This window comes from Gavialis gangeticus, unplaced genomic scaffold (assembly GCF_001723915.1).
Source record: "Gavialis gangeticus isolate Ggan-Ray unplaced genomic scaffold, GavGan_comp1, whole genome shotgun sequence".
NCBI classification, from domain to species: Eukaryota; Metazoa; Chordata; order Crocodylia; family Gavialidae; genus Gavialis; species Gavialis gangeticus.
Window position 1 is genome coordinate 6701059 of NW_017728980.1, and position 22218 is coordinate 6723276.

Here is a 22218-nt window from a genome sequence, read left to right on the forward strand (position 1 = left end):
TAAATAAAGGAGATAAAACTTTCAGCTCAAGCCAGCTGACTCTAGGAAGCTGCTTTTCTCCAACTGGACTGCATTTGCAAAAGATGGGAACTTGAAGAGAACATTTATCTTCTAACTGTGATTTGTGTTCCTTAAAGAAAAAAAGTACAGATTGCAGCCGGTAAGGTGTCCCAACCAGCTGAATTTTTAACTTTCACACAAAGGACAGAATATTTTGAGGTATCGTTGGTCTTCTGAAGGAGAGAAACAGGGGGTTGAAGGATTGAATCTAACAGTTAAAAGTAGAGGAATGGGATGGAAACTGCGTTTTGCATTGTCTCTCTCAGCGAAAGGGGGTTATGTCTAATTGTGAAACCTGAGGCCCTGGGTTCAGGGCTCCTGAAGGCTATTCCTGACTACCACAAAATCACAAAGTGAATGCAAGCAAAGCACATCTCTCTGCTTGAGCTCCTTCCCAAGCAAACGTAGAGATAACACTATCACGTTACCAGGCAGGCGCGGTCCAGAGCTGAATTCAAGTCTGCAAAGTGTTTTGAGATCCCTGGATGAAAGGCATAAGCACAGTGTAAAGACAAAGCAGCAATGCAATACAGCAGCGAGTAGCTGACACTCTTCGGCTATGCACATCACAGTTCACCAAAGGAAATCTCTTGCTATTTCTATCAGGAGGAATGAAAATGAATTCACTCAGGTTGTGCCACAGCTCAAGACAGGGATGTTAGAAGTTGAACCCCTCCCTCCCCTCCCCCTGCTGCCAGACGGGAAGCCCCGGCTCACACCCTCTGCTTTCCAATTCTATTTCTGGTGGCTTTGAGGAGGGCAAGTATTAGATGCTCTTCCATGTGTAGAGTAGCAGGCCTGCTTTGCAGTTAGTGCCTAGCCCAACCTTCCCTTCAAACAGCCTTTTTACAGTGTTTTCTCTGGCATGTGTTGGGTTATGACTGAATATTCAAAAACAGAAGTCACAGTGATGGAAATGAGCTCAAAGAAGCAGACCAGAAAAAAACAGGGGAGGCATTAGACTAAGGAGCACCAAGCCCAGCACTTTTGCATTGTGCCTTGGCTGATGGGCCTCTTGTTCACTCCACTCAGGCAAGAACGGTCAGGACAGGCTGCAAAACAAACTTATGGGCAAGAGAAGCAAAACCTCCTGGCTTAGGAGTGAGGAGGAAGGGAGAGTGGGATAGTGAAGGTTAGCCCTGTACCCAATGACCAAGAGGAGAAACTAGAAGCAGAAAGGGCTTATCAACTATCACCTTCCAATCCCATTCTTCTGCCCCTGTGGGATTGTCCTCCACAGCACCTGCTTCACCCAAATCTCTCTCCAACAACTCAGCTAAAGGGCCTTCACCCTTTCCAATTAAGAGGCCACTTTTCTCCCTAAAAGATGCTACTGATATTGCATGTTCTTATAACCAGTCCCCAATCTGCTTGATCTCACAAGATTTCCCTTTAGTTTTGGAGCTCATGTTAACCATCTCACAAGACTTCTCTCCCTCATTAGTATTTATACTTTTTCAGCATGTGTAGCATTAATCCCATCCCTCTCAGCATTTAACCAGCAAGACAGACTGATACACAGGCATGCACAATGAGATACACACACGAGATTAGATATATGTAGGGGAGACAGTGCCCATCAGTAGGGTTTGTGCCTTCAAAGATACATGTGCTTGTCTTAAAGTGTCTCCCAGTTCAAAATTTCCTACAGCAAAAATAATGCTGCACACTCAATTCTAACACAGTTGTTTGAGTAGTGGGCTGCTGTGGCATGCCACTACAACCAAACCCCCTATGACATGCCACTGCATTTCCCTTTCAGCTCAGTTTCCCTGTTATACAGAAAACAAATGTAGTGGGAGATCCTGTAACAGGGACTCCCAGCTGTGATTATCTGTAGACATTTTTCTTGCTAGGTCTCACCCAATAGTCACATTAAACTGCAGAGATTCACAGGCAGAAATAGCCTCTTGGATGAATAAATCTGTGCTGTCTATACTGTGACCCATGCCCTAATTAAAGGTGGTTTGTGAGCTGGAGGAAGAACAATTGGCTTTGCTGTTGCTCATGGCACTAGCTCACTTGCTGTGACATCAATTCAAACAGCTAGGCAGCGGCAAGCCCCCTGAAGCCTATAGAGTATTGGCAGCAGACTCTACCAGGCAATACATAGGCAGTACCATCGTATGCTATTTCTATAGCATACCTGATCTCTAACCACTTTGAAAATAGTGCCTCTCTCAATTTTAGAGCAATAATTTACTCTTGGTCATGTAGCTGATCAGAGCTAGAGACAGAACCCTGGAGTCCTAATGCCGTTTGCTCTGTTCTTCCCCTTCACAACCAGCAAAACCTGTACAATATCCTCAACAACGCTCAAAGGAGTTTACGGATCTTATGCTCAGAAGCTCATTTACTGACCCATGTCTTACATGGGTCTGTTCCTCTTCTGCACAAAGTGGCCTGTGCCTTCCAAGTGAGCAGCACCATAGATAACATGAATCAAAAGGAGAAATATGCTGGCGAAGATCAGGAAAGGCCATTGCTCGCCTGTCCTGTAACCCAGGAACACTTACAGGACCCTGCAACCTCTTCCCTTGCCAGACTGGGCAGTGAGAGATGGTCTTTGAGTGATGACTATGAAACCTCCCTTACCCCTAAGGCAAGCCAGGCACTTGTCATCACTTTTGAGCTCCCAGGGAGAGGTTTTTGGAGAGTCTGCGGTGCTTATGGATATGGTTTGGGGCTATGTTCATTTCTCCAGGATCTCCATGTAGGATATTCCACTTCATTATCCAGGAGAGGGGAATATTTCTCTCTGAATCTCCTTTCTTCAGGCTAAGGGGGCAGATCAAAGCAAGAACTAAGCATGGAATGTGCTTGAAGACACTGAGAACAGCAGCTTAGGGAGGGTGTCTTTATAGCCAGGCTGCCTCCTCTCTCCTGTTAATTCAGCCATCTCACCTCTTTTGGGAGATGGGATGGGGAATTCTTCCATCTCGGACAACTTTCCTTCATAGGAAGAACTGAAGTAGGGTTCCACCTCTGTCCAGTGAAGAGCAAAATGGGGGATTTGGTCAGTAGTAACAAGAGTTTTATTTCTTCTCTTTACTTTCTGGAGGGAGTCAATGAGATCTCCGCAGCAATGTGTCTGCATGTCCATGCCAGAGCCTCCAGCCATGGCAGTAAACTTCATGTGTCGCCCATCATTCCAGGTTAGGGCTGTTCAGACATGCAGGGCATGGACTTACAACTAGCAATAGTGCCTGCTTAGCAGACTGCCCACCCCAACAGAAATTAAGCACCTTCCAGCAGAGAGCTCCTTGCCCTCCATCATACATGTGATAGAACGAACAGTGCATTGCTCACGGACGTCTCCACTCCATTACGCTGGACCTAGTCACCTGGCCAGCAAGGAGAAGCCTGAAAGGAGCTCCATTTAGGACTGGCTGGAGAAGTCAATTAAGAAACTCCCAGACCTGTGCAGCAGACATGGAATGACAATCAGCTGATGCGTGTGGGTTCTTCTCACTTTACTACTGGCAACACCAAGCTTAGCTAGCGAGGTGAAATGCCTCCTCTCTCAAGAGGGCTAGAGACTGAGGGAGCTACGGCTGTGGTTTTGGGCTCATCACTGGAGTTGTCAAGGATCAAAATCTCCAGCAGGATATCTAAAAAGGAGAAAACCAGGTGCCTGAAACACACAAAGGAGAAAGAACAGGCCCATCAATTGAGTCTGGCAAGTCTTTCAGCACGCAAAAGCAAGTCCTGAAACATGTGAGGTGCGCTCCCAGCTACAGAGTGTTCATTAGGGGCTACAGCATCCATCTGGGGTATGTACACACAGCAAATCCCACTCACTGAAAGAGGAAGAGAAAATGTTTCAATGGTAACTAATGTGTTTTCTCTTCAAAGTGCTGAGCATTGGACACCGAGCGGTTTGGAAAAGCAGAATAAATCTCAAAGAAGGATTAGTGGAGGAAAACAGCAAGGGGGCTTGATGTACAGATATGTGCTTGTCTCTCAGTTCTACAGTGCATGATATGACTATAGCTTTTCGCTTGCATGGTGCATGTGTTCATAGATGTCAAACACTCATACATATATATACTTCCCTGGACAAAGGGACAACCCATGACTTGATCTGGTTTCCTCTCAAGACATATGTGCATCAATTAAGTCAGAAGATTCATTGAGAAAACTCTGATTGCACTGATTAGTTTGTTGTTTTGAAGTTGTGTGAGAGATCCTACCAGGTTGAAGGATTCTTCCAGTTTTCCCATCTCTGAAGTTTCATTTAAAACTTTCCAACTGCTGAGCCATTCAAGGGCACTCACCATGTAATGTACTGCCTCACTACAGGGGAAGAAGCTAAGAAAGGCCCATGACCAACACTACCTGTTCATGATGGGTTGATGCAGAGACTCAAGTACCAAGTTCCAGCTCAGTTGACATTTGCTTGTCCCCAGGATTTCCAGGATTATGTCTGTTAACATCAGAGACAGACACTGGTTTTAAAGGTCAATATGCAATCCAGGGCAAACTTACCTCACATATGGACTTCTATGCAGTGGTTGCAAAAAGGACTTTGGCAACAGATTAATCAATTAGCCAAAGACACGGATTTGTCCTCTGATTGCAGAAGTGCCAAAAAAATAAACATGCCATAAGCTCAGCCTTAATATCAAAACGATATCCTGTTCCAGAACGAAATGTGGGAGATGGCTTCCAGGCTGCTGTGAAAGCTGCTAGCTAGTAATAATAAACAACATATGTAGAAAATGCCCTTCCTCACAGAGACACAGAGGGCTCTTAGGCATTATGGTAATGCAAATAATAAATACTAATGATACAGTGTTGTATAAATTACTCACAGAGGGATTCCGCTGCAGCTGTTTTCAAGCATACAGAATCACAATATGAGATGCTGGCAGATGGTAATGTGAAAGATGACCACCTGGCCAGGACGCCAGGGCTTATGAGGTTGAGTGTGAAGGAAAAGTACCCCCCCCCCACCTCCTCCCAAAATTCTTAAAAGATAAACAGCAAAGACCTCTGTTTTCAGCCTCCTCTGAAGGATGGTACTTTTGTAGCCCAGGATCCTGAGACACCAATTCATTAATGAGTAGCTCAGAGGGAAATGCATCACCTAGTAAATCACCAATACAGAGGGCACAAAACCAGACAGCTCATATCAAAGAGATGCCAGACTGGAGGCTCTCGCATCACTGCTGTTTCCTGAGGAGCTAGTGCGAATTATCTAAGGTGACTGGAGGCACTCAGGGCTAAGACTAACTGAGAATACCTCTGGCACTAGCAGCAGTTTCATACATGGGCCATTCATAACATAATGCAAATTTGGCGGGACATGAATTATAGCGTGGTGGATAATGGTGTCAAAACTGCAGAGAGAGGTGCTATTTTTCAAATGGTTTAATGCCAAATGCGATGAGGGCAGGGAAGAGGAGAGGAGAGGGAAAGGGGTAGTCTCTGCCTGGTTCTGTTCCCAATGGTGGCCGTCAAGTCTTCAAAGCTCTGGTTCATTTGGCTGTATCCTCATGCAGTGCGTAACCCCCCACACTGTGTACAACACCCACAGTACAAAAGAGACTGGCTCCAGGCATCTCCTTTGCACCTGTTCTTTGAGTTAATAAAAGGGAGGCTTTAACAAGAGATGCAACAGATTCCTAAGACTAACCCTGCCTTATGCAAAAGAGGTTGTGGCTATTAACCTGATGCTGTGGCTAGAAGCCCTTGGTTATTTATGCTGTGGCAAACTCACCAGGCAGTATTCCCATCAGGCTCTGCAATGCCTGTTCTGCTGCTGCCTTCTTCTGCTCCTGGGTCCTGGCTGGCTTAGGCACCACCGGTAAGATTCCTCCTGGCCATATGGACTCCTGCAGCACCCGGAGGTACTGGACCCAGTGCTGAGTGCAGGTCAGGTTGGCCACCTGCACTTCTAACCATCTATAGAGAAAGAGAGGGGTCAAACAGGAGAAGAGCAGGCATTCCCCCAGACCCCTCCTGCCAGTCCAAGACTCCTAGACAGGGGAAACAGGCTTCATAAGATCCTGTGCTCTTTGCAGCAGTGCCTTAGAGCATATCACAGCCGCTTCCTCAAGTGTTAATTAGCTCAGCCTCCTCACCCCTGCAATCCAGGTAGAACTTATTAATTCCATTTTACAGACAGGCAAACATAGGCAGAGCCAGTCACTTTTTAGCGATTTCTGTCCGAGGGAGCACAGGCCATGCGTTTCATGTCATCAAATTAGACAAGCGTAATGCCTGCGTTTGGAAAGCTGCAAGCAGCCCAGGTCTGGGGTTGTGGGAGGCAGGGAGAGAGAGCGTTCAGGGATCAGTCTGCCTGTGCCCAAGGCCAGCTCTCACTTGGGGTGGAGTGGGAAGAAAAGCCAAGGCAGGTTCAAGGGAAGGTGCTCAGGGGCGAAACTAGCTTGGAGGCCCTAGGGAATTATTCAAGGTCCTTCTGGAGATCAAAGCCATAAACACCTCGGGCAGAGAGGGGTGAATGACGTGGTTCTTTTTATCCATCTCACTGGCCTGTTCCCCACCCCCTGCATCTCTTACAGCTCAACTCCATCACCAGAAAGTCATGAAATCATCGCATCTCGCATCCAACACTCTGCGCTGCACATCCATTAAAAGCAAAGTATGAACCTGCCAATAACATGTCTTGCCGGCCCTCCTGCTGTGACAGGACTGTGCCCTTTATACGGTAACGACCTGCAAATCCTGAGGCTGTGCCCAGGGGAATGTCGCTCCACATAAGGGCTGAGAGGCATGTGCAGCCGCTGCAAAAGCAGCCATTGGCACCAGCCACGCTGGCCAGGAAATGTTACTAAATCAACTGCAGGTACCCACCAGCCAAGACATTAAACCACTCTCTCAAGTAACAGCAGTTACCACTGCTGTCAATCAGACATGGACTTCCAAGCTCTCACTGCCTCTCAAAATGTTTCTGTAGTGTGTGATACTCTACAGCTCTGGGGGAATTGTAAGCTGAACCCCGATACTACCGAAGTCAACGGCAAGACCCGCAGATATCAAGGGAACCAGGTCTCAGCTCCACTGCATTGAAGAGAAGGATGTAGTACGGCTTGATCTGGGAAATTTGCAGCCCCATCTCTACTCTGTCCCTGCCTCTACAAAGAACAGTCAAGTGTTATCCGGGGTGGGAGAAGAAACTGCAGTTTCTCCAGTCCTTCAAGAGTCCCTGCAGACAGCAGCATCCGAAGACCCGGCCCACTTGGCAGCTCACGCTCATGCTTGCAATTCCGTCACCACTACGCCCCAGCGGCTCGTAGTACATCCAAGAACACAGGCTCTGCCAAGGCAAACTTTATTTAACCTGCACTCTGCCAGACTGTCTGCATTCCTCTGAGGCTGGGCATTCAAGCCAAGGCCTGCTTAGCCTGCTTCCCCGTGCAAATGTACTCGCACTAATAGAAACACTGCAAGGTAAGAGAGCAGCAAGAACTACAGGTGCTACTAGTGGCTGTCAAGAATAAGGCTATAACTCAACTGTTTCTCACTGCGCTTCTTCCTTAATGTTTTAAATAGTTCATCTGCCTGCCTATAAATTCCTAGGTACTTTTCAGTATGTGCACATGCAGAGAGGAAACCAAGAAGAAAATAAAAGAAAAATCAGTAGGGTGCTAGTGCTAAGAAGCAGGAAAGGTCTCTGGAACTTCTCTCAATACGTCCACACAGCAGCACAAAGATGGGACTGCAGTGCATGCTAGCTTAATAGCTAATCACTCTGAAGCCCCTGCTGACACATCTTCACTGCTATGAGTACCCATGCTAATGAGATTAGAGTTAATGTGGATATGTGAATGTCTGCCACAACCCACACCTTCATTTGCTGTGGGACTGTATGCTCAGACAGAGCCAGTTTCTAGGACTCCTTTGGGGAAATGGGGTGGCTGGATGGCTGTCACTGATTTGAGGGAATAAGGATAGAGAAACCTCTAGTAAGTAATGCTTTGGTTTGTAATGCAATAAGATCAGGGCTTTCTTATGGAAGTGCTATGTGAGTATGTTCTTGGGATCAAAAGCCAGGTTTCTATCATCCTTACAAAGCAAGATAATATAAGCCCTGCCTAGACTAAATGGTCCTGTTTGAAAACCTGTTGGCTTAAACACAGGTCTGGCTGTAGCATCAGCATAGCTTTACTGTCTTTAAACTTGTGCTAGCTGGTCATGCTAAACTAACCACAATCAACACATGCACTTCTTATGGTGTTAAACTTTGCCTAGTCCAAGGACAAGGCCATGTTTACAACCTATTAACTAACTCATACATCCTAGCCTGGACATTATCTCAGTGTATGGCAGAAGTTCACAGACGTAGGGTTAAAACTCAGTACATGCTGCAAGAATATACCTCGAGTTACTAAATTGAATGTTTAGTCAGACTTAATTTTCTCTACTATATTCATGGACTGGTATGTGCTTGTGGAAGGGCAAGCACAAATGAGTGTGGACTTATGCCCCAGATAGCTACTTTTTAAGTTAATGTTTGAGAAATGTGAATGTGGAGTTATAAGCATCAGCACCAGGCTTTTCAATTTCAGAGGTGGAAGTACATTTATGCTGAACAAAAAGCATGTTTTTAACTTGGGTCGGCTAATCCAAGTTAACTAAGTGACCTCATTAACATGAAGGCAAGATAACTTGGGTTTGCAATCTGAATTAAACCTCAGGCTTATTCTTTGGCTTGAACTTACCCTGCAACCTCAAATTAAAGAAGTCAAGTTGCCTTGTCTTCTCTGTTATTTTAACCTGAGTTAGCTACTTCAGTTTAGCCAACCTGAGTTAAGATCACAAGACTTTTTTTTTCCAGCGCAGGCATACCTTTCATTCAGTCAGCAGACAGAAACATAATATGTGACTCCATCCAATTAAAGCAGCTTGAATTTCAAATACTGATTACTCTCACTGAACTGGCGGCACCCTGTAAGTATCCAAACAGCAAACTGGACATAACAGAGAGCACATTCATGAACCGTTTGAGAACAAAACAAGAGGGGATTGTTCAGTGCAAATGACCTGGCTCATCCCTTTTTAGGACACAGTTCATTTATTGCTGTAACAACCCCATAATCAGGCAACAGTGCCTAAGTAACACTCATAAATCTCAGGCATACATTTATTTGTTTTGATCATGCAAATGGTTACAAGGCATAGCTCTTGTGACTGCATAAACACAGGCTTGAGGGGTTTTAATTCATTATAGGCTATTGCTACTTTCCAACCTGGAGGCTGAATGCAGGGGCAGAGGAGAAGAATGACCCAGACTCACTCCGCTCCCTCTGTGCCAAGGTGCCCCTTCAGCTGCAGAGAAAGCAGCAGACCGATCTCGAGAAGGTACCCAAACTCTACCTTTATTCGTGTTGCAGGAGCAGCTCCTGTGTGCCTGCTGCTCCCATCTCTTGTACTGGGCAGTGCCCATCTGAAAGACTGCACGTGGCATTTTATCCTGAGTGGTTACCACCGCCTCAATGAACACTCTTTGGGGGAGCTGGGGGAAAGCAGGGAAGCCACAGGGAAAGGGGACACAAAGTGAAGGAGAGGAAGAAAATGAAAGTCAAATTGTATCAGTTATGCTAAGAAGAGCCTTTTACTATCCCAGAATGAGCAGCTCCACTAAGGGTTGGCAAGAACTGCCCAGCTGGACCATACCAGGACCCATCTAGCTCACTGCTCCATCTCAAAAGGGCCAGCACTGGGTGCTTCAATTGAAGACAAAGAAAACACCCAATAACTTACTTATGGGGGGAAACCTCTCCCAACTTCAGAGGTGGTACAGTCACCCACCCTGGCGATCTTCAAAAAGCATCTTGGCACCCATCTTGCTGGGGTCATCTGACCCCAGTGGTCTTTTCCTACCCAAGTGCAGGCGGGCTGGACCCGACGATCTGTAAGATCCCTTCCAGCCTCTAACAGCTATGAAACTATGACGTTCCCATTAGCAGCTGGACAACTGCTCTACCCACATCGGATCTCTGAACCAGGGTCTGCTGAAGGCAGTGAAGAACCTCTCATTCCCTGACAAGCATGCTTGTTTTTGCATACAATAATTCCACAGTAGAAACCCGAGAAGGTGGAAATTATATTTATCAACATTAAAAAGCCAGGAGCCAAATTACTTTGGCTTTGGCAATTTTATTTGGTGCTTGAGGCAAGACAAATCAATTCATAGAAAATCCCAGACGATTCAAACCCAAAACTGCTATGGTAAAATGACATTCCCATCAAGCAGAGTACTGCAATAAATACACAACCAATGCCACAAAATGATTAAGAGTTAATATTTCTTATGAATAGATTTTATTGCCCAAGGCTGCCAATGTGGCACCTGAATTCAGTTCACATGTACTTTTTTTGTGCTGCTAGAGGACTAATATTTTAGGACAGACCCCCAGAGCAGACCAGACCAGACCAGACAAACACATGCAGAGGAAACAAGGTAGAAATATATCCACTTAGAAATACAAACAGAGCTGGTTTTATTTTGGATGGCTGATAAGTTGCTATTTCCACTCTGGTATTTCATGCAGAAATAGCACCAAAAAGAAAGAAAAACAAGTCCATCACTGAACCATCTCCTCATGCTAGAGAGAAAAGCAGAAATAGATAGTAACTGCCCTCCCGCCCAGGACTTGGATGTTAAAAAGCTTTGATGATGCCCGGTGCAGAAAGACAGACTGCAGAGGCAGTGGGTCCTGGCTTCTTGTCTGGAGGTGCATAACTTGTCCATGCCGTAAGGGTCCTCTGTTTGAAATAGCTGCCGATGGAGGAATGAAGTGACTGCTAAAAAGAGCTGGTTTAATACCAGGGCTTAAGAAGGAACTTCAAGGTCAGCTGAAGGGGCCCATCAAGATGAGAGAAGCATGAAAGCCCTGGAGATGAGGATCAGGTTGGATGGCACGAAAAGCAACAGGGGCTACTGGTGTGGGAAGGTAAGTGCCTTGCAATGAAAGCCCTGGACTAGGGGGAAGATTTGGGTAGGTAATGGTGGACAGGTCCCAAGTTTGCCTGGTTCTTTTGGACTGGATGGTCTGCTGAGACTAGTTTGGTGGACCACCTGTTGGATTCCTTGCAGGTGGAAAGGACCAGGCCAGATGAATGAGTCAAGCTTCCTTTCAAGCTTGAAGGTAAGTAACTAAGGCCTTGTCCACACACAAAGCTGCACAAGTGTAAGCCAATATAGTTAAGCCGGTGTAAACTTTGTATGGATAATCTCATTTCAATTAACAAGTCACATATTCATAGGTTAGCTTAGGGATAGTATAATTCAGTATCTTCATTAATAACATGGATGATGGAGGAGAGTGCACCGATAACATCTGTGGATGATGTTAAGCCGAAGGAGTTTTGCGAGCACTTTGGAGGACAAGATTAGAAATCAAAATGATCTTGATAATCGTAGAAATGGACTAAAACCTAATACAGACAACAGCAAAGCAGTACAACTCAGGAAGGAAAATATCAACTGAACTAATACCAGACGAGGGACGACTGGCTTGGCAGCAGCTTTGCAGGAAAAGAGTGATGGATTACAGCAGACAACAAACTGAATACAAGTTGACAATGTGAGGCTCTTGCGAAAAAATACACCACTCTGGGAGGTATTCACAGGAGTGTCTTGTCAAAGACACAGGAGGTCATTATTTTGCTCTGCTTGGCATTGATGAGGCCTCAGCTGAAGGACTGTATCCAGATTTGGACATCATACTAATAAAGATGTAAACAGATTGGAGAGAGTCCAGAGGAGAGTAGGGAAAAGGATAAGAGGTTTAGAAATCATGACCTATGAGAAAGGTTGAAAGAACTGGGTTTGTTTAGTCTACAGAAGGGAGGACTTAAAGGACACGATGATGGTCTTTAAATATGTAAGAAAGAGGTGGTTATAGGGGTTGGTGATCAACTGTTGTCATGGTCACCAAGAGCAGGAGAAGTACTAGTCATGAATCTGCAAAAAGTCAGGCTGCAATCAGAGATTACAAAAAATCTTTTTAACTTGAAGGATAGTTAAGTCCTGGAACAGGTTATTTCGGGAGGTTGAAGAATTTCCTTCATGGGAGATTTTAAAGAATGGGCAAGACAAATATCCATCAGAGATGGTTTAGGAATAGTTGATCCAATCTCTGGAAAGGGAGTTGGACTACAGGTCCCTCCAGCCTGAACAATTCTGTGATCACACTTTGATTTAAACCACTGCGACCCTGCATGAAGCAAGCCCCAAGATGGCCGACAGAATTGCATTTGCGAACTCAAGTGGGAATCTGATCTAGGTCTGCAAGAGATAAAGTGAAAGCTTTCAAACCCTAAAGCAAAACTTCATCCTTTCTTTCCACGAACAGTTACTGAGTACTCTGCCCAGAAGTGGAGACCTGAACCTCTTGGGACAATTTAAATACATTCCAGCCAATGGGAATTTAAAAAGGCAGATGAGACCAAGGTAGTCAAAAGGGATGTCCAACACATGGAGATGCAAGAGAGCCACAAGCATATCTATGCCTCCCAGGTAACGATGGCTCTGAAACATATTCCGAACAATATATAGCTCATCTGTGAGGCCAGGGTGGAGTCGTCTTTCCACCTGTGCAAAACCACTATATTCTTCAGTGTCAACCATCCACTGGAGCTAGAGGTGGGAAGTCAAGACTTCTACTTCTATCTGAAACTTTAAGGTTACACTAAACTCAGCATCACAAGTATACTGCCAAGCCATTTAAATAGAAAACACCTCAGCAGTCTTTCAGATGTCTCCTGAGTGACTCTGAACAAGCATGACTTCTCTGTGCCTTATCAAACTTGACATGCTCCATTTCCTGCAAAATATCAGATAGGTGGAGTACTTCATTACAAGACACGACACCTAAAACTTGGCTGCGACCCATGTAGCTTTAAGTTCTTATACCATGTTAAGCCACTATGGTGTTTTATTATCTACAGTAATATCCTTCAGTGTCCCATTCAAGGTTACCTAAAGCAAGGTGCCAGCCAAGATAAAATAGCAGACACACACAATTTACTTAATCCCTTCTGCAGTGCACATGTATCCTATGATATTCCTTCAACTTGCAATGGTCCATCTAGGCAGAACCTTGGCACAATGCAATCTTCTGAAGGACACCTTGCAGCATAGACTTCTCTTTAGTAGACACAGTATCCTAGTCAGGAGGCGATGCTTCTATATTTGGATAAACCACCACATTGTCTAAGCACCCCCACATCCCTTAGCATGTTTACGTACAGCTTAATGTAGTAGGAGTAGAAATTAAAACAACTTGCTGAGGCCCCAGCCATTTATTTAGATACAGCCTCTGTCACAATAGTAGTCGAGTCCCTCAAAGTCTTTAATATGTTTAACCCACCTTCTGAGGTAGGGCAATATCATTATCTCCATTCTATAGATGCAGAGATGAGGTTCAAAGAGAGTGACTTGGTTGAGCTTACTTAGGGAATACATGGCATAGCAACAATGAAAATTTAGGTCTTCCAAGGGCAGTGCTCCTGGGCCATCCTTCCTCTCAATGTCCATCTTCTTGTACCTTAAGCCACAAACCCATCCTTACACAAGGGATCATCGAGAGCAGTGTTTCCCAACCTGCAGGTCGCAACCCAGAAGCGGGTTGCAAGAACACATGAAAAGGTCGTGAACCAACTTTAAGAATGCATCAACAAACTTTAAAAATGGATTCGCCTTTAAAGGAGAAAGATGTGGGAAACCCTGGCTTTTCCCTTGCAGGCTGGCAGAGCTCCAGCCTGCGAGGGGCTGCTTGCCCCCTTCCCCCCTCCCCTGCCCCACACATTGGGGGGCTGGGGCTTGGCGGCAGGGGCCAGAGGGCGGGAAATGAGGGGCACTGGGTTGGGACTACCCACTGATGTTTACCTGGTCCTGGTGCAAAAAAAAGGCTGAGAACCACTGATTTAGAGCAGGGGTGAGCAAAATACAGCCGGTGAGCTGGATCTAGCCCTCCAACTGATTGTATCCAGCCTGGGCACAAAGTCATGGGATCTAGCCTGTCAGGAGCTGTGGCTCCAGCTGCTGGGTTATGCCAGGCACGTCCTGGCACCTTCCGCAGTTTACACCAGCTCCCACCCTGCACACCAGAAGCAGCACTGGGCAGTCAATGGCATCAACTGTGGACATGGCTAGCAGATTCAGGTAAGATTGGGGTATCCTCCCAGGGCCTCAGCTGCTGCTGCTGCATGAGCGCATCACCTGTGGTCCTGGGCAGTCATCCCAAGCCCTACTAGGAATTTGCCAGTAGCGTCCACAGCTGATGCCAGTGCCACTGAGTGCTGCTTCCAGCATGCAAGAGGACCTGTGTAAGCTGTGGAAGGGGCTGGGATGCTATGGATCAGGGCATTCAGTAGGTGCAGGGACAGGGTGCGTGAGAGAAAGAAAGATATTGGGGCATGCTGTAGCTCAGGCTGGGTCCCAGGGCAGAGCTGCGATCTGCTCCCTGCACACCTCTGCCTGCAGAAATGGTGCCCATCATAGGGACACGCAGACAGTGGATCATGGCTCTGCTCTGCGCTCGGCTGGGATGGGGCCAGGACTGGGGGGGGCACCTGGGAGCGGGACAGGCAGGTGAGTGGGGCTGGGACCCTGCAATCCCAGCCCTGGCCCTGCTTGCCTGTCCTGCTCCCGGATCCCAATCCCAACCCCAACCCAGCTGAGTGGGGACAGAGCCATTTTCCGCTGCCCACATGCCCCTGCAGCGGGTGCTGGTTCTGCGGGCAGGGGCGCGTGGGGCGTGGATCACCACTCCACAATCCCAGGGTCTCCATGAAACCAGCCAGGACCAGCCTGGGCAGGGTCCTGGCCTGGTGGACAGGATGGGGCTGCTTAGGAAGTTTTGGTGAGCTGTTGCATGAAGGGGGTGGGGAGCGTTCTGCCCCAGCCCATGACAGCTCACCAAAACTCCCTCTGTGGCCCGTGGGCCCAAATAATTGCCCACCCCTGATCTAGAGCAATAGGTCAAAACCACACTTCTGAAGCATTCAAAACTTTAATTGCAGAACATTTTCGAGAGTAACTTGTACAGCCAAGGAAACAACTGCTAGAAGAATGGAAAATAAAAACAGAAAATATTTTTCACCCTTGGCCTCAGCTTTCAGCCCTGTTGATGCTTCAACTGCCTCAAACTTTATGTGGTTGCCTTTTCTCTTATCCTGTCATGCATTTCTGCTAACATTCAAAAGCCGGCTGACTTGGATCAGACACCTTTACACAAACTGTCCTCTGCCCAGGTCATTGCTAAGTTGTTTGTAGAGGCAGGAGAGGGGTGGGGAGAAACTTCTATAAATCACAGAATATGAAGCATCCTGAGCCCTTTTAAAGTTCTGGCCAAGAAGAGGGGAAAAAGAAGTAAACCATCGCCTTGGCTTACTGGAAATGTTTCTTTCTCCCTGCCCCGTAAAAAGTTTACAATAGTATAAATTCTGAACAATGTGTTCTGTACCCCAGCCCGAGCACATCCCAATGAAGTGCTCGGTCAGCTCAATGGCAACCTCCACACTTTCATGCTGGGTGTTTTTCCCCTGAACAGCATGTCTTACCAATTTCACACCTGTTAAGCTAAATGCATAGGGACTCCGCTAAAATCAGTGGCGTGGCGTTACGTCACGTCAATGCAAACGAGGTGAAGCAAGCCCTGGGAAGTTATTAAGATGTAGGTTAGATTTGATGCTTTCAAGCCATGCCCTGTGTAGTGTTGGTTCTACCTGGGCAAAAGGAGGCAGAGAAAGGCAGATTTTACTCCCACCTGGCTTTCTTGTATACATGGGACAGAGCAAGAGAACATCAGTGTTCATTTTACTCCTCCTTTCTGACTGCAAGACCCTTGCTGACTGCTTTGTGGCATTTGCTACAGAGAGAGAGAAAGAGAGGGAGAGAGCATACACATGCGGTAACTATGTAGCTGGAAGAATTTCTTTCTCCGGGGCCCTAATCCAGCACCCTTCCCCAGCACTAATCTCAATCACAAAACAATAAAACATTTTTTTCTAAATGATCAATAGCATCAGAGCTGAGACCCAAGTGCTCCCCACATCTATGGCGACTCGGGAAAGCATGGAAAAGATACAATAAAACATTGTTCCTGGCCCTTGCTTTAATGAAGCCGAGAAGTTCCCCAGCTTTCGATAACATCTTCATCAAGTATTTATTGAGCCAATTAAAGCTCTGGCAGTGCCCTGGGGAGAGGTTGGTCTCTGTTAGCCAGGACCTGTTCAGAGTGGATTGCTTCATTAGCCTGAGTTCAGTAATAAAATACAGAAAATGCTGTTAACCCCTTGCAAGCCAGGGCAGGAGGACTTTCGAACCCAAGAGGAATATTATTTCCCCCAAAACCTTTTCTTCCCTGCCTTCCCAAATGACAGCCCATTCCGTTCTCCATACAGAAAAGTCAGCCAGTGCTTATTAAATCACCGCATCTTAAGCACCAAACCAAAGACAGATATGGTTAAAACAATCCTGTAACTATAATCAAAGCATGGAGTTAGCTGCAGCATAGTGGCCAATGTTGGAAGCATGCTGTTTCTAGAGGAGAAATTGTTTCGGACAGAGTCACAAAGTCAGGATCCAAAATTCCCAGGTGTTTGGAGACAACTGGATTGGGCCAACAGCCAGCACTATTGTTAATTTATTTATTTTACGCACACGCAGCCCTGAAGATTGCTTTTGCTGATGTGTGACAGAGCATGTGATTTCTACTGCTGGGAACCAGCTCCTTCTGGGTGACGAATATACATGGAGTCCAGATTCAGAGATAAGGGATGAGGTACTTTAAGGTTAACTCCCTCTTACACAAATTTCATGACGTGATTTCAGATCAACTGACACTCCTGTGCTACCCCACGGCAGCCTGGTGGCCTGTCTATATTTACCAGGGCTTACAGAGCAAACCATATTGCCCTAGAGAAGATGCAGATTTCTTGTGCTGGGGCAGCTTAAACCAGGTCCTAAGGAAGGTTAAATGATGATGGCAAGATGCTGGGCACAGCTATGCCAGTTAAGAGGGCGACTTTTTTTCCCATACAGTGCTGCCCGACCAAGCCTGAGGTGGCGTAACCTATAAGCAGGGTGCTTACAGCATCCTCTTAGTAGCTTTTTCAGTCTCCTGGTCTCCAAGAGCACAAGGGGTTTAGGTGCACTTCAACTCTGGGTCCAATATAGAGCCGACGGATCAGTGGGTTACACAGACTCAGGTAAATAGGAGAGAATCTCAGGACGTGTCTTGCCTGCGGGTATTTGCATTGGTGTCCATGAAACCTCCTCCCACCAGTATAGGGGCACTATACCAGTTGGGCTCAGCCCGGTTTCAAACTGATGCAAGCCCCTTCGTTGGTGTTTTACAGATGGGGAGACTTGCCACAGATTCGCCGCAGACTCCTCAAAATTCAGAGTTCCAGACTCAATGGACGGGTGGGCAAGCATGGAAGATGCCAAGGCCCAGAACAGCCTCCAGCCAGTGAAACAAAGGCACTGGGCAGAGATTGATCAGAGATGTGCCCAACGTGGAGATCTACATCCAAACTCTCTCCCATCCCCCTCTAGTCCATTGAGAGAAGAGGGAAGATCTGGCTGGCCTCCAGTGAAGAGGTGGCCACATTGCAAAGAAAAAGCCACAATCACAACTATCCTCTCCTCTTGGCAACCTTGGTAAAAGCTAATAAATGGGTCAGGGAGCCATGAGTCCCTTCCTTGCCTCTAGGGGCAATCCCTTGGTGCCAGGTGGAAGCAATGCCTAAATGCCCATACCACTCTGCCCCTCTGATCCTGCTCTGATGGTTTTAGGGCTGTTAGCACCAGAGCAGGGCTCTTGAATAAAGTCAAGCAGAAGTTAATAAACTCACTTTCCTACCGCAACACCAGCCCATCTGTGTGGAACAGGGCAGCCATTCTGCCCCAGAAAACAGCACAGGCCTTTAGGATAGGGAGTAAAGAATATCTCCAATCAAATCAAATGTGAGGGGGAAATTTAGGCAGGAAGAACGTCAGCCACTTTATTAGCAATCTAGGCAGGAAACAAGAAGGAGCAGCCACCTCTAGAGGTGCCATGGGGTATTCAAGAGCCATAGCAGGGAAGCCCTTTTGCTGTGCACCTCATCCAAGGCAAGATCTCTCATCCTGCCACTGGGCATTCAGTCCCTCCTGCCCCCATGCTCTGGAAGGTGAACGTTGTTCTGCCGAGCAACCTGCCTTGAGCCATTTGTCCCTGGCCTCCATGGATGTATAAGGAGCAGGTGCTGTGAGAGCTGGAGGCTAGCTGAGGCCTGGCAGGAAGAGCAGGCAGATCTGCACACCGATGGCTAAGAGGGCCAGGCAATGTTCCAGGTCTGTGGCACTTTATAATGTCAATAGGAGCAAGAAGGCTGCCAAGCACCTTTGTTTTTGCCAGCTCTGTTGGCCTGAGGAGCAAACGAGACCGAGTGACTGAAAAACAAAGCAAACCCCTGAAGTTATGAGGAGCTCCTTGAATTGTTCTTGCCTTTTCCGAGATGCCTGTGACAGCTGGTCCGACATCAAACAATTCCAGTTCTGGCTCTCCAAATCCAGGGGACAGGGAGAAGATGCAGCCACCCCTAGAGCGCAGCAGGCTGAGTCCACGTGTAGTCTGTAGTCAACGCGGAAGACCAGCAAAGTGGGACACTGCATTCACAACAGAGCTCACAGAGGGAGGCAGAGAGGCTCCAATATCAGAATAACCTGGGGGGTCCTGTTCATACAAGTGGTGTGAACTTTAATGGCACTGTTACTATAAAGCCACAGCTATGCTCACCACCCTCAGGACCAACTTACACTGCCCTTTCCTGCTCCCCTCCTGAGCCCATGCAGCACTCCAGGGATGAGCATCACCCCTGAGCTGCACGGCTCCCTGCTATCCCAGCATAGGCTGGGTCCATCACTGCTGATGGGTAGCCCCCTCCTACAGTGTGAATCTGAGCCTCGAGTGCTGGCTTTCCAGTGATGGGCAGCATTAGTTTCTAACCCCAATGGGTTGCAAGATGTCATCATCCTTTTTACCTCGGCCTACTGCAATGCAGCATCCTCTGTCCATTCCCCCTCACCCTGCATTTACATGCGCTCATGTGAACAGCCGCTTGACCCTGTTCTCATTCGATAGGTACTAGGGTGCCAGCAGGCTGGCTTTCTGGATGCAGAGCCCCTGGGAGGAGGGCTAATTAAACTGGCTAGTGCTGAGCTAAAGGAAAAAAAAATCCCATCTGAGACAAGGAGGTGGGGAAGTGAAGTCTGACAGGATGGAGAGATGGGGAAGGGGGTAGGGGGAGTCTATGATAATTTAATGGTTGTCCTGGAGACAGAGCCCCATTGTTCACAGTGACTTTGCCTCAGTAGGAAGCGACCTCCATCGTGGCCAATTTTGGGCCGATCTGGGGGTCGGAGAAGAGAATGGAGCAGGGCCTTGCTGGAGTGAACAGCCCTGAAGAAGAGCCTCTTTGTATTCACCTAAGGCTGCAGGTGTAATGAGCTCAAGGCATGGTCTGGACAGAGAATAGCCAAGGCTGGAATAACCTGGAGTCATGCATGGCTCCAAGACGCTAAAGCTACACCTGCCAGCCTGATGAACCTGTCCTAGAAGTTAGTTTTAGGCGGTTAGGAAAAGCCACATGGGGCAGGTCACTTGTGTGTGCTGGGGGTAAGGTTCACCACAACCCCTTATGAAAACACAAGTGTCCATCCAGTAGATTCAGGAGGAGGCTACCAGCATGGGGGAAAGAACGGGTCATTTTGTAAGTCAAGGTCTATTAGAAAGACAGAACAATCGAGGGCAACACCCTCATTGCTGTGATCACCAGATCCAATGGCTTTGGTGTAGGCAGGCAAGGACAGACCTCAGGACCCTTCACTTCTGACACACAAGCCCTTACTGGCTGGCCAAAGAGGTGGCTGGCTACTTTAGTCTGGAGTCAAGCAAAAGGCAGGGCAGGGTGGCACTGTAGAGACCTGGGGCCTTATTACACAGCAATTTTGGCTGGCTCCTAGAGCTCTTAACCCCTCGATTGTTCCTATACTAACACCTTAAAGTGGTTTTAAACACTCGTTATGAGGCTCAAAGTTATGCAGGAGCATCTCTGATTGATACTACGCAGCTCCTGCTCCAGGTGTGCTGCCCAAGTTGAAGTCCTCCAGTATCCCAGGACCTCTCATGCCCCCACCCATACAGCAGGGACAGAAGCCTGCCCTGGCTCACCAGCCCTCTGGTGGCAACTCACAGCGGCAGCTCCTAGCCCTGCCCCTACTCACCAGGCCTCTAGTGGCAAGTCACAGCTGTGCAGGTGAGGGATAGTCAGAGATGGTTTCTAGCCTTAAAGTGCGACTGCTTCAAGCACTAACTCTGGATTTGTGCAGCTCACAGCATAAGATGTAACCAGGCCCTAACAGGTTGAGAGGCATGAGCTTTCATAGGCAACAGCCTCCTGTGTCAGATGCTATGAACAGTGGAGTCGGCGGCTGTCTATGACAACATCTGTCTTTCAACCAGTTAATCTCTAAAGTGCCACCCTGCCCTGCTGCCTTGTACTCAGCTGGCCAAGGAGAGTTTCCACCAATGAGCCTAATGACAAGGCTTTTACCTTCTGTGAATCTCATGCCATGAGAAATGATGTGGTTATACATACATGCTGATACTGTAGTCAGGAAAAGGCAAGGCTGAAATACCCTTGGGGCCTGTTTCTGCCTCTTTCATCCCCTCTTGAAGTCAATGGAAAGTAGATGGCCGGCAGATAGTAAATCACACCTGTGAAGCGGACTTTGTCTCAGCCCCCTGCAGCACGCGCTAGAGCTGGCTTTTCTAATGCATCTACCCAGAAGGCATGGGCAGTGCCATATTAAGCACTGGAGTTTGGGTGGGCAGAAGGGTCGATTTACTGGTGGAACAGAAAATGTTCACAGAATAATCAAAGAGCTGGTAGATGTGGAGGCCAATGCTGTAGCTCCCATGCCATGCCTGAACCTCTGTCACTCAGGCATGGCAAAACCTGAAATACCTGAGGCTGGCAAAGAGGTCCATGTGGCTCTCCATACCAGGCCACTCTGCCAGCCTCTTGGCTGACACAGAAATAAATCCATCTCCACAAGTGGAGCTCAACAGCCAGAGTCTGTAACAGTGCACGTCTTGTGTGGGCTGGGCAGAGAGGGAGACACACTAATGGGTTACTGGGAAGAGATGGGGGTCTATAGCAAGGGTAGGAAAACTTTAGGAAACACGGCCCATTGCTTGCAACCCGGGCACCTCATGGGCCACCAATCTCCTCCGCACCTTATCTACAGTACTCCAGCCCTCCTTGCTCTGTGCTCTTCTCTTGCTCCCTCCCTGTGGTAGCTTGCACTTGCCTTTGCCACTCAGTGCTACCAATTTCCACTGAAACAGCAACGTGGAACAGCAAATTTGGTGGCAAAAGTAAGTGAGGCAGCTGGGCAAAGCAGACGGGGGAGCTGTCTGCTGGCTGGTCTGGAGGGGATCAGTGGCACTTGATACAGGAACACGTGGTGCAAGGCAGAGAAGGTGCCTGCCTTGCTGCCAGTCCCCTCTGCCACCTGCTGCTGCAGGCCAAAGTCAAAGTCAATCTCTTCATGGACCAGATGCAACCCACGGGTCATAGTTTGCCAACTCCTGAGCTATGGTCATACGAAGGTGGAATCAGGAGCAATTCCACAAGACTCAGCCAGAGAATGACAAAAAGGTTTCTTGATAACCTAGAAAGAGGCTCGTTTCCTTTCCACAAAGGAAACAAGATGCATCTCATCAGCTGAGACAATGCCAAAGAACAGATCAGAGCTCCAACCTTGTTAACAACAGGCTGCACTTCCCCAGCACCATCCCAGCCACACCTTGCACATAGTGGCAAGACAAGTTCTCGGCTGTAGGGCTCTTAGGTCCTCTTTAACCTACCAGACAGTCTTTGGCTGTCCAGCAGCTCCGCCTTGTGCCCACCACTGCGAAGTGCAATGGCACTGATACCTGCAGTTGGCCAAGGCACAGGATGGTATTTAGAAAGCAAACCTGACTGCAGTAGCCCTAGCACAAGGTCAGCAACCTCCCTGCTGCACAGAGGTTAAGCCAGCCGCAACTCAGAGAGCAAGGGAGAAATATTGCAATGTAATCACATCTCGCTCACACATACGATTTCACTTTGCAGCAGCAAAGGGCAACG

The 22218-nt window shown here is 47.6% G+C and overlaps 1 protein-coding gene across 2 annotated transcripts in view; it reads right to left on the minus strand.

Moving 5' to 3' along the window:
- Positions 1 to 218: 218 nt before the first annotated feature.
- Positions 219 to 22218, minus strand: part of SNX19 (sorting nexin 19) — a 57691-nt gene continuing 35691 nt past the window's right edge. The window contains exons 9-11 of one of the 2 annotated variants that reach the window (XM_019509479.1): positions 5783 to 5967; positions 4399 to 4486; positions 219 to 3694 (exon numbers count right to left, since the gene is read on the minus strand). In XM_019509479.1, coding sequence (XP_019365024.1) covers positions 3559 to 3694; positions 4399 to 4486; positions 5783 to 5967 — 409 coding nt within the window. In that variant the 3' untranslated portion in view covers positions 219 to 3558. Of the gene's footprint in view, positions 3695 to 4398; positions 4487 to 5782; positions 5968 to 17452; positions 18476 to 22218 lie in introns of those variants that run through there. The other variant, XM_019509490.1, reaches the window with a different exon arrangement.